At 42.1% G+C, this 15740-nt stretch overlaps 1 protein-coding gene across 9 annotated transcripts in view; it reads right to left on the bottom strand.

The window, feature by feature from the left end:
* Positions 1–13933, bottom strand: part of LOC121064113 (trifunctional purine biosynthetic protein adenosine-3) — a 39347-nt gene extending 25414 nt beyond the window's left edge. Inside the window, exons 1-4 of one of the 9 annotated variants that reach the window (XM_040545345.1) lie at positions 13263–13349; positions 8626–8688; positions 4521–4669; positions 271–366 (exon numbers count right to left, since the gene is read on the bottom strand). In XM_040545345.1, the coding sequence (XP_040401279.1) occupies positions 271–366; positions 4521–4665 (241 nt within the window). In that variant the 5' untranslated portion in view covers positions 4666–4669; positions 8626–8688; positions 13263–13349. Of the gene's footprint in view, positions 1–270; positions 367–4520; positions 4670–5020; positions 5038–7035; positions 7054–7233; positions 7262–7929; positions 8295–8361; positions 8381–8625; positions 8689–12985; positions 13004–13262; positions 13389–13473 lie in introns of those variants that run through there. The other 8 variants (XM_040545348.1, XM_040545342.1, XM_040545343.1 and 5 more) reach the window with 8 other exon arrangements.
* Positions 13934–15740: the final 1807 nt, after the last annotated feature.

The raw sequence follows: 15740 nt of genomic DNA on the forward strand, positions 1-15740 counted from the left end.
TACCTCTTTTATTACACCCAAGAACTTAGAAAGAAATGGAACTGTCAGTGATATTTTAACTATTACATTGTTCACAAAATACTTTTTGAATTTAATTTTTGTCAAGGCACAGCCCTGAATTTCAGGGAAACTGCCATAGGGAATCTGTTTCTGTTTTTACTGAAGACACTCAGTTGAGTGTCCACACTGTCGAGTGGTGGGAAAAAGATGGGGACTAAAATTTACTTCCTAAAATAAGAAAGCTATGATTTTTAGTTTTCTTTCTCTTACCAGCAGCAAGAGGAACCTCTGGACCAACCACAACCAGCCTGATCTCCTGATCTCTGCAGAACTGGGCAAGTGCAGCATGATTACTGACTGAAACAGCTGTCAAAGATACAAAAGGGTGGTAAGACTTCATTTATTACTCTTGGCACTTGTTTATCACGTAACACTAAAGTAGCGTTTTCATAAGTCACACATTCTTGAATGGGAAGTCACTGTGAATATGGAACAGAGGCATGCACGAATATATAAATAAATTGACTTACAGGTGTACATGTCTACAAAAAATGAATGCACCCTGTAACAAAATACACCACCAAAACCCCAAGCAAAGGCTGTAGTTTGACATGCACTGTAAACATACATTGCTCATGAAGGTGAGAGAAAAAAAGTTTCAGGTTCCCCTACACCATCATACAGTAAACCATTCTCATCTCTAAAACATCCTGCTTACCAGCATAAGAAGCATCACTAAGCATCCAAATTAAAAACAACTCACCAGAAAAAAAATATCTCTATCTATCTACATTTCAGCCAGTCTCTTCCCTGATTAGACTGACCATGAAGCTTTACACATGTTCATGCCAGGATGGTGTAGGAGACAGGAACAAGTCACTGGTAGTAGCATTGCAAATGCTTTCTTTTTCTTTCTTTCTGTAGTGCTAGCTAAAACCTGCTACACTGAACTGTGACCTTACTGAAACAAAACAAAATCTGAATGCTTTTTCTTATATCAAGCTGAACTTAGTATGGGAAGGTACTGTAATTATGGGTAAGGATTTAAGGGTAAGGTTTCTAGAGTGGATATGTTTCTATAAAGAAGCACATAATATGATGATACTTGCAGTGTCAAAGACTGTGTAAACAAAAGAAAAAGCTAGCAAGAAAGACAGTAATGTCAAGTCTCATGATAAAAGATTTATGCAAAGGCAATGCAATTCCGCTGCTTTTATCAAGAATAAATAAAGCCAAGGTCTGCAGGGAACTGGAACGTGAACTCAGAGAGCAAAAATGCTGCAAGTGTAGCCCAGCGTGGACTGGCTGCCTGCACGGGGAGGAGTCTAACACGTCAGAGTACAAATCTGCAAACAGAATAAAGCGCACATCTTCCTTGGAGCTGGAACGCTTTGCTAAGTTTCGCCTGTGAAGTTGTGCTAGTGACCATATTGGCAAGCATGAGAGAAGCTATGCCCCCTTCCAGTTAGTTTCCAGGGAAGTGGAGAGAGAAGGCAGAGGCAGTGATAAAGCATCTGCTGTTAGACGCATCCACACAATTTTGCTTCTGCCACCCTGCATGAATAAATTCCCCATTTCCAGAAGAGAAGGCATAAAAGCAATACCTGAAACTTGCATTTTGATTACAGATTTATCCTATTTGGGTGGAGTGGGGCAAATAACAGACTGAACACTAATAAAAATTACTTTCCTGATAACCAGTCAACAGTTCATTTACTTTGTTATACCAGCATTTGTAAGAAAGAAAAAGCAAAGGCCTTTGATATTTGTGTGCAATTTCTGCCAACTAACTTCTAGCTCACAAAAGAGCAAAAACAAAAGCATAACACACTTGACTTTGAAGTATTGATTAACATAAAGGTCAATATTGTCTTTCAGTATCATGAGGCTGTTGTGAAAGCAGTTCAAGAACAGCAGATCCCAGATGAAGAGAATGGGAGCTCGGGTGGGCAACTGCAGAGGGACAATCCCCGTTCCCTGTGACATCAAGCCACAAGAAATGGAGCAGTGAAAAGAGCGAGCCTGTAAGATAACTGTGCTTTTCATCCAAAATTGACGAGCCTCAGGCCTTATCTACTAGAGATATGTGCAGTGAATATAGCACAAGATATACATTATGTGGAAATGTCCTTGTAACAAACAGAATGGAATAAGTCACATCGTTAGCACATAATTTTAACTCTAAACACCATTTTCCTCATGATGTAGACTGAAGCAGGACATCTTTGTAGCAGTGTTTTATTTCTCAAAATGACAGCTAGACATGCATTTCAAACCAAACAGAAGGAACTCAGACCAACATTTGCAAAGCTAGAGTTAAAGTTAAGAGTATTTGTTAGGTGGAGACCTAATATGCAGTTGAAGGAGGTGTTAAGATGCTAAAGTCCATTCACAGACACGCATATGTGTACCTCAGGATTCAATAAGCTATTCTGTACTCTTCTGGCACTAAATTTGTCCTGCTAATTAAATATAAATCAAATATAAAACTATATTTAGCCACTCAACCTAAATCTATATATATTGTCAGAAAGGATTACTGACTCAAATTAACCATGAAAACTGTTTTGTAGCTTTGACAGGAGCAAGTTTTTTACAATTATAGTTTATTTATAGTTTTAAGTTCACCTTTATATGTTTCAGAAATCATCTGAGAACCAGAACTGCAATGCTGATTAAAGGAAATCTCATGAACCATAGGGGAGGATGAACTTTCAGAGCCAAATCTTGATTATACAAAAAACACAGGAACAATGGTAGCAGTTTCACAGACATTGCTGCCCAGGCTTAGACAATATAATAGGGCTTACATACTTCTGAAAATCTGTTTTCCATTTTCTCCACCCAGTAAAAATCTAGGCCCCAGTGCTAGGACTAAAATGCCTGAGTAGATAAAACAAATTATTTCCTTTTAATTACAAAATAAATAAAAACAGTCAACCTCTTCACAAATTCTAGATTCCTCCTGCCTCCCAGCTGGCTGAGGATTTCTTTCCTAAAGCACATGTGAGGCCACTGTCTGGAAAAAAAGAGATTCAGTACATGTGGTTGATTTCATGGAGGTGGTTTAAGCATTAAAAGGAGGTGGTTTGAGCAGGTGCTCAAATATTTTACATTGTTGAGGGTGCAGTACATTTTATGCAATAACAAGGTGAGAGAAAAGTGCAACAGTTTTTAAAAGATACTATTTGCAAAAAATAAATAAATATTGAAATTAACATTCTGCAGGCCATACAGGCTGGCACTGACTCAATTTATTATGAGTATAAAGATTTCTGTTTGACCTTCTGGGATGAGAAGGAAATATAAGAACATGACTTTCCTGTCATGCTCTTTCTTGGGCTCTCTCCCCTGAGATCAAACAGGACAAAAAAGCTGCCTATGATACTGTGAATATTCAAAGAAATTGTGAACAAAGTTATTTAAACTTCCTATAATTAAGCATTCGAATGGAATTAAGTCTCGTAATTATCTGCTGTACAAGAAAATGAGGGGATTCATGTTTCCACATGAAATCGTAACAAAAAAAGACTTTACTCATACATATAAATGCAGAAAATGGAGATATATAATTCTTGTTCACATGTATAATATGTTAATTTTAGTTCTGTACGTTATCACATATCAAGTAGAAAGTTAAGTTGGTTGCTTGAAGTACTTCAGGATCTCGCATATAATGGACACAAGACAGACATTTCTGAGTTACTATCCCGGCTTTTGTACTGATTCACTGTGTGCCTCCAGGCAAACACCTTAGGACAGTACAGTTTAAACACAGCATGTACTTTTGGATGCTCAATCTGAAAAACCTTAAGCTTGATTTTGAAAACTAATTAACATGAACGGTTTGAGTTAGAGTCAGTCAGTCAGAGCTTACCACATTTAGGCGAGAAGCTTGAAACAGGCAGTCAATACTAACAGAAGTGTTTGAAAATAATCCTAACTTCTTAAGATCAGTAAGACAAAGGAATGAACATTTTTCTACAGTTGACTGTTTTAGGTGAGAACATTTTCTTATGAAAGGTTGTAGGCATCACACGGCTTCCATGGGACTTCTGAGAATCAAGCAGTGGTTCCTACCCAAAGCAGTCTGCTCTGTCACTCTCCTAGAGGTGCTGGCATTTGCTGCAAGCACTTTTCAGCTGTTCACAGCTGAAACAGCTGCTGAACTGCACTGCATACCAAGATAAAACATTAGCCCTTCCCTGCAGGAAGCAGGAACTGCTACAGCTACCCAAGCTGTATTCCTGCAAGAACTTGCAGGAGTTTCATCTGTATCCTCTACCACCCAAATCCAATGAATTAGCTAACAAACCTGAGGTAAAATTAAATGAGTGGTAGTTGCACAAGGCTTTGCTCAGGCATTTTTTCTTAACTGCATCCATATGATCTCACGTGCCCCAAACCTTCAAATAATAATAATTATTATAACCCTTTCACTCCAACAGATTTTAGATCAATTAATGGAACAATTTATTTGTTCAGTTATCGGATTTTAAAATGGTAATTTTTCTTTTTACCTGAATTGGAAATTTTTCCATTGTCAGCTGTTCCTGCGTTTCCTGGAGCAACAAACACTTGTTTTACATGTGGGGACTGGGCCAGCTTCCAGGCCAGCGCATGCTCTCTCCCTCCACTGCCGATCACAAGCACCCGATCAGCCATTAGTCTGCACAAAACCAGAACACAAGCAACACAGAATTAGTAGAGCCAGGTTAGGAAAGCAATTCACAGATTTAACTGCAGGGTGGAAGGCAACTCTCAGCAGAGGTGAATGCCACTTTGTTTCAGACAATGATGTTTCTATAATGGTTTTGTTGGTTTAAAGAAAAAAAAAAAGCGTGTGGAAATGGATAACTGACTTAATAAGGTGTGATAGAAAATAAATGTCAAACACTGAAGTAACCCACAGGGCAATCCTGTTTTTCCTTTGATCAGACTGGCAACTGTTCTGAGCTGTACTGAAGCCTGTGATACAGAACAACCTTTATGACCCACCAGGCTGTGATTTGTAACTTACACACGTTCCTGGCAAATCCAAGCCTGCAAAGGGCAAAGTCCCCCTGATGAACTAATTGTTTTAACGCTGTTTACAACGTTAGGGAGCAAAATGGGACAACTTGAGACTTCAGGGTAGTAATATCAGAAAATGTCTAAATACTTTGTTAAAAGTTAAGAGCAATGAGATAGGGAAAACAACTCGTAACAGAACAGGGAAGCAGAGTCTTAACGCAAATTCCCCTCGGGACTGAAGGAGCCTTACGCTGGTCAGGGTTTTACAAGGCAAAGCCTGGATTTTTCTATAGTTTGAGAACAAACTGGTCAAAAATGAAATGAATGCTCTGTTTCACCCTCCTGATGTCATTATGTGCATGTGTAAACACAGCTTACATATAGTGCATTGACGTGGACATTACAATTCTGTCTTTGAGTAGCGCTGAATGTTAGCCTTTGCTTTTTAAGGCATGTTTATTTCTGTGTGTGTTTTCTACATACTTATTGGTTTAAGTCACCTCAAAATTGCCATCCCGACAATTTTAGGGAATAGAAGATTTTGCTTACACTGGAAAAGAACATTGGAATTCAGAAAATGGTAAAGAAAGAGACAAAATAAGTACGTACAACTTTATTTGGAGTTCTCTGACAAGCAAAGGCTAACCTCCTAAGCTATCCAAAGAATAAGCTGTAGTCCATTAGTCACATTAGTCCAACTACATACAAATTGCGTACACAGGTGCACTGTTTAAGGTGAGAGTTTTATGCACAGAAGACAAGCAGTCCCTCATGAAGCTATTCAGTGAAGCTGAGGGTGAGCAGCTATAGATGGGCAGCTGTCCTATGCCCAAGTGGATCATTCATTGCTTTTAAAAAGATATTAGAACAGTTTCAAGCATTCTAAACAATGAGAATAAACAAAAGCAGTTTTGCGTGGAAACGGGCACGATTTATTTCAAGGACTTCGCATGGCCAGCGAAGAGGTCGGATGTGCCTCCCTTCTGTGCGAATCACCTCCCAGTCATTGGGAGGAGGGACACAGCCGAGATAAGAGTTTTAGCCAAACACAGCACCCAGCCTCCCTGCTGCAATCCCAGCACACGTAGCACAACCCTCGGTTGCTGCTTGCGCCTCTTCTGTCGAGCAGCCGGTCCTTGACCGGCGCTTGCCAGTGTGTGCAGGGCCCTCCCAGTGCGGAATACATCCTAAGCACCAGGGGGAATAAAACCCACCCAAACCAGATTTCTAAGGGAACAGTGGCCTTACCAAAGGCACGACAGACGGCAGATTTTCAGCCAACTGATAAGGCAGGGCATGTGCCTCTCCCCGATGCCAGCTGCTACTCAGATAAAGCTGCTGGCCCCTGCCCAAGAGCTGCCCAGATGGCTCTGGGGACCCTGGAGAAACCCGGCTGTCCTGGAAGCCTGGACTCTGCAGGAGATGCTTCTGTTCGGAGGGCACCATGCAAGGCATACATGGAGCCTGGTTTTTAAATCCAAGTCCTCTGTAACAGCTCAGGGGAGCCCCCACGCATTTTAGATGGTAACCCTATGCCCTTTGCTAACATATTTTAACCTGTTAACAAAGGCATGATTTGTTCAGAGAATGATACTTTTAGGCAAAACATCCAGTCAAAATAAGGAAAAAAGAAACACAAAGAGAAGGACAACATACAGATGATGGATACTGAGTTGTTCACTATTAACTAAACATACCAGAGTTAAAATTTATTTGTAGTTTCAGGCGGGAGGAGATCAATAGTTTTCTGTTGAACTGTGTTTGACAAAATATACAGACTGCAAAGTTGTAGGGGCATTTTAATTATAAGCCTCATGGATCCCTTACAATAAGAAAAATACACTGGGGTAAAAAATACCAGTTATGGTATACATTTGGGATGTGAAGTTATGGTAAACCTCTATGATATTACAACCCGAGGGGAAAAAAAATGAGTAAGGGGCTGGCTGCAATGAAGGGATGTGTTAGATAAAGACAGTAACCTAGGTCAAAAGAGTGCTATGTAAAAGAGTAAACATTTACCATGTAGCAGACAGCTATATCCTACACTTAACTAAATCCAGCAAGCACGTTTCCACAGACAGGCATCATTAAATAATAATATTAAGGCAAGTTTTATCAGTAATAAATTGAAACATACATATTACTGCATTTTTTTCACGACTACAGCAGAAGTGAATGCAGAGATCCAAACCGCAACAGAGAACATACTTACTCTACCTTATGTGCTGTTGGTCTGAGGAAAGTAATGCTCAAGAGTTCAGATGCACAAAGAGAAAGGAGAAAAGCAACCTCTGGTTAAAATGTAGTGCCCCTGTCCCAATATTACCGCCCCACTGACGACATTGTGCAGGTAGCCAATGAACAGGAAAGTTCAGCCATTTCAGCTGGGGAGAGAACAGAAACTCACATACAAGCAATCGAGGAATAAGGAGCAAGAAGTTTGCAGAGCAGAAGCAGCCCATCCTTTCATTCCTAAATGCGCAGAATAAATTCTGTCTCATCCAAATTATTTCTTGCAGTTGAAAAATTTTCAATAATTAGATCAAAACATTCACTGCTCGTTTAAAAAAGATGCTTAGCATAGTCCATGCATATCAACAATATTGAAAAATATGGTGCATGATGCACATTCATGCTCCATTAAGGTTACTGTGTAAAAACAGTTGAAGGACAGGCTTCAAGATCCAGTGACACTGTTACCAGCTGAAGTAACTCATCATGCTGGCAAATCTAACAATCATTTTCTTTTTTTTTTTTCCCCATCATGTTCTAATACTGCTGTCAGTTAACAAAACGAATAACATAAGGCATAAAATGTTATATGGGAACAGTTAAACAGAACAAGCCATATATCATATGTTCAAATAAAATTTAACCATTTTATAACAAATTTGAGAAAAAATGTGGTCTAACCATTTGTTTTGATTTCAGAAACTCAACTAATCTGTGCATCCCTCAAACATCATCACAGCAACTTGTATTTAGGGATGTAGCTTGACAAGAACTTCTTCTGGTGGCAATTCCAGTTTACGAGGCCCAAATGTAGTTAGTAGTGACAGCCTTTCTTTTTCACAGTGACTAAAAAGACGCGACGTAGGCCCTCCGCCGCCCAGCAGTATCTTGCATTCAAAATGAAAATTGCAAGAGGCGACATTTCTTTTTAATTTTGTCACTAATCCAGGAGTCAACAATTTATTGTCAAACAACCAAAAGCCATTCACAAAGCAGATGATTTCTTCTGTGAGGATTACCACACAGTTTTTATGGAGGAAGTGTGTGAAATCCTTAAATCCTCTCATAAAGAGGCAGAAGCCAAAAAGATTCCAAAATGTGATACGTAATTACCTTAAGCAACCATTGTCTGCTTTGTAAAGAAGGCAGATATGTTTGTTTATAAAAGATGTCTTAAAATAAAGACAGATGGTATTTCAGTTAAAGGTCCATTACCAAGTCCTTAGGCTAATAAGAACAGGAAAGCAGAAACAAGCTAATCACTCCATGTATCCAGAGGAGAGGACACAAGGATACAGTGAAGACAAGTTGATTTCCAGAGCCTATCCCTGATGTTGCCAGCAGCTAGTCAGCAGGGAAGAGCATCAGCCTAGAGACCTTTATCCTCCACAAAGCTGGGGCTCATTAAGAAGCAGGGCAACTCCTCCACTAGGTCAGGGCCTGTGGAGCAGAGGAAAACAAAGTGAGCAAGGCAAAACCAATGTCTGACAGCTTTCCCCAGTCTGGCTCCTTCAAAAGGCACAGTGAGATTTCAAATACAGGCAGAAGTGAAATGAGGCTACAAATTCAGTAGCTGTTAATAGGGAAGGGGCACGAGCTGCTCGCTGGCTCTTCCTGGAACGGATCCTGTGTGCAGCCTTGGGGGTTAAACGGAGCTCCGTGGCTGCGTTAATGCACAGCTTACAAAGATAACTCTGTAAGTGTAAGAAAACATGAACTCCTTAAGCTATTACTGTCCAGGTTTCAATTTCACGTCATAAGTGCATGGTGCAAGTTACCTAAATATTTATCTCAGCTAGGTGGAGTCTGTTAATAAGCCATCATTGCCTCATTGCCTCACCCCTAACTAACTGAAAGCAGTAAAAAGGTGTAGCTAAATAACATGGATGCAACATAGCACAAACATTAATTAAAGGGCATTACTGGTGGCAGGTACTGCTTCAGACAGTGTCTTTAAATTAAACTCCAATGCTGCTGGGTTATCTGTGCCTTGACTGATAGAGCTGGGTATAGTGTTTTGCTGTGGTAAACAAATAAGCGAAATCTTGAAAACTTGCGGAAAAGAAAGGTGTCAGAAAAAAAGTATTCTTAAAGATACTTTTTAAAGTCTTAGTTTCAACAAAATAGGAATTGAGGATGAAGTAACAATGTTAGCATTTAGGTATATCTAAAATTTTGGATGGTGCAGCATCCTAAGTGTTTCAAACCTTCACAAAATCGTATCTGCTGCTCAAGTGGGTTTACACTCTGCTGCAAAACTTACACATGCATTAATACTCACATGCATTATTACTCCGAAATCAACGGGATTGTTTTTCTGAATCAGTAATAATTAGGTAACTGTTAGAGAAATGATTCAGGGTGTCTGGATACAAAGACTTTCAGGAAGAAAAATAAGACACTTCAGTACGTGAAAAGAATATGGGCTCAGGAGCTTCGCCTAAGGCTTTGTATTTGGAAACCTGCAAATCACAGAACACCAGATTAAAGTTGGCATGCAGAGCAATGCTAGGCTAGAGCCAACACAAAGGATGGCATTTCATGAGACAGCTGGACCCATAAGTATACCTCATTGTCACTGGAAGGGATGTCTTAAACCCAGATGTGCTTTCCTTTTCCTTGTACTGGTGCTGATGCTCACCTGAGCATAGTCAATTAACTTTTCTTTCACAAAACTAATCTGAGCAACAAAACAGCAACAACACAACAACAAAACAAAACAGATTTTTGCTAGCTGAACTGACTAACAGTGCAATCAGCCAAGTACTAGAGGTGCTAAAAACAAAGGGATGGGACAACATGCCTAGGCAGGATGGCATAAATGCAAGACTTACCTTTTAGGCAACAGCAATCTATTGCATCGCTGCATGACTACCATTTAACCTTAGCCACTGCCTATTTAAAAGCTGCAATACCTTAACTTTGCTACACTGGGATTGTGGAAACCTTTTCTTTACACTAAATATATGAGCCAAGCCCAGAGCATCTTAACTCCTACCCTTCCTAGAGCTTTGGCTACAACATGGCCTAGCAGTGATAGCACTTACTCCACATATAGAGAATCCAAGCCTAGCATCACTAAGAAGGCTCAAACCCACACCTCCCAGTGCCTGGAAAAAACTCTTACCACTTAGCTTTGTGCTAAAGGAGAAAGTTGACTCTTTCTCTTGAAGTTAGGCAAGAGAATAATGACGAAATAAAGACCTGTGGGACACAGGAATAACACAAAATTGAAAGGTTTCTGCAATTCAACTGCTGCTCTGCTGAGTGTAGTATTAGGTTCCAGCCCTAGCAGTCAGGACAATTTATGCATTTTTTTTTCATAGAACGATAACGGGATAAAATATTGAAAGAATGTCTTGAGCATAAACCAAAACTAGGCGTTTCTCCTCCCAGCTTCAACAGCTGAGCTGCTGCTGTACGGCCCCCCACGAATCTGCATCCTTTACTCAGTTCCTGAATTTGCCAGCAGCCAGGTAGCATGGTCCCAAATCCTCTCAGGCTGAACATGGCTTTCCTGCTTTCTGAACTAACACTCTTATCAGCAGCCTGAGCCTTTTCTTAATAGAAAGTAGAGTCCACTGCACGTCACGAATGCACGAAGATCTTGATACACATGAGGTGAATGCCACGAGTGCATAAAGATCTCAGTACAGACGAGGAGAGCTCCAGCTGTCTTCTCAGGAACCTTTGCCAACTTCTGGACCATGTTCAAGCTTGGACAAGGAAAACAGAGGCTGAAATGTGCAGGCTACAGGTTCACTCACTGGTGTTTCACAATTGACTTACGCTGGTCTTTGCTGGTACAGCCTCCCATTGGTTCCAACTCTCTTCTCCACCTCCAGCCTCTCGTTCCCTCTCCCACCCCGGTGCCAAATGTGTGCAGTCAGTTGGATCACAAAGCCAATAAATATTGCTGGAAAACTAAGACTACAACGGTAAACAACTCAATACAGTAATAATAACAAAAAGGAAATAATTTTTTGCCAGTTTAGTCAGCTAAGCTAACTCCCAGCGGGATAAAGTGATCACCACAGAGCATGCAAAGCAATCAGCAGAAGCAGGTGAAAAGAGCTCCTTTTTGTTGCAGAAGACTGGTAATCGGCTCAGCTGTCTGGAACAGCACTCTCAGACCACCTTGACTGTTCCAGAAACCAAACACGGTTGCAAACGCTGCTTCACAATTTACCTTCTCACCTAACTGCTTGTTTCCACCTCACACCAGCCTGTTTACAAGTCACAGGGGGAGTTAGACTGGGGAATCAGACCAGGGGTAAAAGGGGAGCCACGTTTTTTTTTTAATTCTATAGGTATCAGTTTCCTTCGTAAATTCATCATGCCAGGCATGACGCAGGCAGCTCTGCTGATGCAATGCAAGGTACAGAAACAAACTGCCATGGTGCTTAAACTGGCAGAATAGCCAAAACACGATGATGGCGCTGCAAGCTTAGATTAGGGTGGCCTGAGGCTCTTACTCAACGAAAATGATGCCGCCTCAGATCTGTAACTTTTAATTTCCTCAGATTTCAATACCATAAAGCGTTACTTAAAGAGTTCAGAGGCCTCCAGAATCAAGTGGCAATTGATTTTTAATTATAGCTTTGAGTTTAAATACGTTTCTTTTGCTCGTGGTTTTTCATTTACAAATAACTTCTGTCTCTCGCTTGGGAACATTGTGTAGTGCAACTGATAGCTTTACAAAAACAAACAAGTTATCATTATCTGTTTTTCGCACTCTTGCAGAAACTAGAGGACCATGCTTAACGCCTGCATGAGAACCAAGAATAAGCCTCAGATCTTCCATGGCCTGCACTGGGACTCTGTGAGACAGGTGTTATCCTCCAAAGAGCTGGATTCCGTGTTTGTTAGGCAAAAGATCACCATAAATCTCACTATGAAAAATAAGAACCTTAAAGTGTTATTCCCTACCCCAAGCACTAACTTCTGACAATTCAGACTATTCACAGAGCTGTAAGTGCTCAATGTCTTTCACCATCCATTGGCTGACAACCAGAAGGAACCATGGAGGTAAAGAATGTGCATTCTTACACTTCCAAATACTTACAAATACTTACAAATAACAGAATAACAGAATAAATCACAGAATCGTCTAGGTTGGAAGAGACCTCCAAGATCACCCAGTCCAACCTCTGACCTAACACTAACAAGTCCTCCACTAAACCATATCACTAAGGGCTACATCTAAACATCTCTTAAAGACCTCCAGGGATGGTGACTCAACCACTTCCCTGGGCAGCCCATTCCAATGCCTAACAACCCTTTCAGTAAAGAAGTTCTTCCTAATATCCAACGTAAACTCCCCTGACGCAACTTTAGCCAATTCCACCTCATCCTGTCACCAGGCACATGGGAAAATAGACCAACGTGATCACTAATGTCAAGTTTCCACTAAAGATATCACAAAAAAAAAGAAGAAAAAAAAGCCAATATTAAAGTTGGTGAGCGCCCAGCTCTGCAAACAGCAGGGAAAGAATCAAAGTCAGCCAAAGTCCAAAACAAGAGAAGTTACAAGTTTATTATTTACTTTAAAGCAAATATTTCGCCACTTTTGCAAAGCCAAACAGAGCAGGGAAAAATGTATGAATAGCAGCTGCGTGTGCCTTAAAACACTTAAAATCGCAGCACATTTAGAAACGTTACAACTCAAGCACCCTAGAAGTAAATTTGGGCAGGAGACGCAGCTTAAATAAAAATAAGACAACCGTTGAGAACTAACTCTTCGCATGACTGTCTGTCGTTACACATGAGCGGAAAAGGCAAGGCCCAGACTAAACACAGCCGGGGTTTGATGGAGGCGCCAGGCACCCCGCCGCCGCTCCGCCATTTCACCGCGCGGGCAGCGGGGAGCACATGGCCCCGCCGCCGCCTCAGCCCGCCGCCGCCCCCCTCAGCCGGGCTGCGGGGGGGCGAACACCGCCAGCAGCGGCACCGAGAGCGAGCGACACGCGTGGCCCACAGAGGACGCCCTTCTGCGTAGAAAAAGAAAAACTTACGTTCCTTCAGGGGATTTTAGGGACCGGGAAGGCATCCTCCGCCGCGCCGCCCAAAACTACAGTACCCAATGCGCCCCGCGAAATGGCGGCGGCGGCGGGTGGGCCCGGGGCGGGGGCTGAGGAGCGGGGAAGGCCGGAAGGGAGGTAAAAGCTGCGGCTTGGAGGCCCAGGAACTGGGTTTTGCGTGTAAATTCGTCCCATCTAGGAGTACCTTCATCTTGGGGTTGCTGTAGCTTTGCTGCCACTTTTGGCTTCAGTGGGCTGCTGCCTGGTGGATGTGCTCAGCTGGGCCGGGCAGGCGATAGATCTAGCTGAAAAGCTTTACCTGTAAATTACTGTTCTTAGGATTTTATGTAGAAAATAGTGTGGCTCCAGAGTGCAAGGGTGATAGTTTAGTAAGTTAGCTGAATGGTACTTTGCAAAGACTGATTTTGTTTTTATATCCTCTCAGCTGGAATGTGCCTTTATAAGTACTGGATAGGAGCAACCCTTTAGTCTATTTTGTTAAACTTGCTACTTCATGAAACCAAAGAACATTGGGCAACATTTAGTCCAGTTTAGCATTAAAATTGTGCAACAATACCGTCTGTAATGAAACCAGATTTGATCCTTATGTTCGTTCCTTCCCTTTCCCCAAGAATTTGTGTGAAAACATCATTGTTCTTTGAAATTAGCTTATGAAATATCGGTTTAATAAATATTGTTTGCATATTTAAGTGCACCTATGTCTTTTTTTTTTTTTTAAGGAACAGTTGCATGAATAAATACTCTAAAATGAGTAGTCCCATAATAATGTGTTTTCAAATTGAACAGCAAATGTGTCACGAATCATCACTCTGGTCTTGACAAGATCAAAGTAAAATAGTTCACTTAATTCATCTGAAGATGACTTAGCACCTAATTGAATTAAGGTGCATAACAAAGATTTATTTATTTATTTATTTATTTTTGAACAAACATCTTGGAAGGGAGAGCAGGAATAGTAACTCCTGTGGGGCTGTGAAACCTCATTTCTGTCAATAATGGCATTTGTAGTTAGTACTTTGTGTTCATTTTTATGGAGCCAGAGTGAAAGATACATGCATTAAAAACCTTCCCCGGCTTTTTTGTACCTTTCTTCATGGTTTTCCAGTAGGGATGGAGGCCTACACTGGTAGGCTTTTCAGAGTAGTTAAGCTTCTTTGAATGAATTAACTTAGTTTAGAAGGGTCCCTTTCCTGAGGGCAGCTTCATGGTAGAGATTCCTCTGAGCCCACATGAGGGGTGTGATCCCTGCTTTTCTGTCAGAAGCCACTAATACAGGCTAAGTTACAGCACACAGACCTCTGTGCTCCAAGTACAGCTGGCATTGCTTGGAAGGGGTGAGTTACAGTTACATTGTGCTGAAAGTATTTAAAACCGTGTTGTTATGGCAAGATCCATGCTAACAATGCTATTCCTATGTAGAATATCTCTGCTTGCACTGGGCTAAAAGAATGGCTGGTCTAGACAGGACCATTTACACGATGGGAATCTAAATCTAAAGTGAAATATTTTCACTGTTTAGCTCATTAAATACCAGAAATTAGATACCATATTTAAAGTAGTATCTAAAATATATAAATGTTGGCATGGCGTGAAAGGTGCTGTTATTTGGAAAAGTGCCTCTTCAATATAACTGCTTTGTATTATAATAAATTAAATAACCACATTGAATTTGATGTCGCAAATAAAGATCCTAGCGACAATTTAACAGGTTTTGAGGTATTTTATTTTTTTTTTTTCCGGGGAAGTAAAGACCTGAAGTTATTAAGCCCCTAAGTTACCACTTCATGACAGTGGAAGAAAGTCCATTGGGGGAGAAATGGGCTTTTGGAGTCGGGAGTCTTCTGGGATTATTCTGTTATACAGGATTTAGGATGATTTGGATGCGTATATACTGGAGAATTGTTTGGGGGGCAGCACGAAGGGTGGCTGGCCTCGGGACAAACTGATTCCTGCGTCGTTGCAGCGAAACACCTCAAGGCAAGCCGAGGCCGGCTGTCGCTCAGGTATCACTTATCCGCGGCGTTCTTCTTCTTTGTTCCTTTAATTTCTCCTCCATCTCGCGGGGCGCCCGCCCGGCCCCGCAGCACACGTGCGTGTCACAGCCGGGGGCTGCCCGGCCTCCCTGCGGCGGGGGGAGGGCGCCTTTCCGCACGGAGCCGCTGCCGAAGTGAGCGGGGGCAGCGCGGCAGCGCCGGGCCCCCCCCCCCTCCACCCCCTCATCCCCGCCCTCAGCTCGGCGCTGCCGCCTTGCGCTCTACCCACGGGGCGGCGGCAGCGGCGGCGGCGGCGCGGGGCTTGGCCCCGCTCCATGGAGACCAATGGCATCGCTCCCGCCCACCCCCACGGGCCCCCAGCCCGCCGGCACGCACGGCCGCACGCCTCAGCCCACCATGGCCCCGCCGCCGCAGCCGCTCGGGCCGCCGGCGAGGTGAGTGCCGCCTCCGGCCTTCC

This window comes from Cygnus olor, chromosome 1, assembly GCF_009769625.2.
Source record: "Cygnus olor isolate bCygOlo1 chromosome 1, bCygOlo1.pri.v2, whole genome shotgun sequence".
NCBI classification, from domain to species: domain Eukaryota; kingdom Metazoa; phylum Chordata; class Aves; order Anseriformes; family Anatidae; genus Cygnus; species Cygnus olor.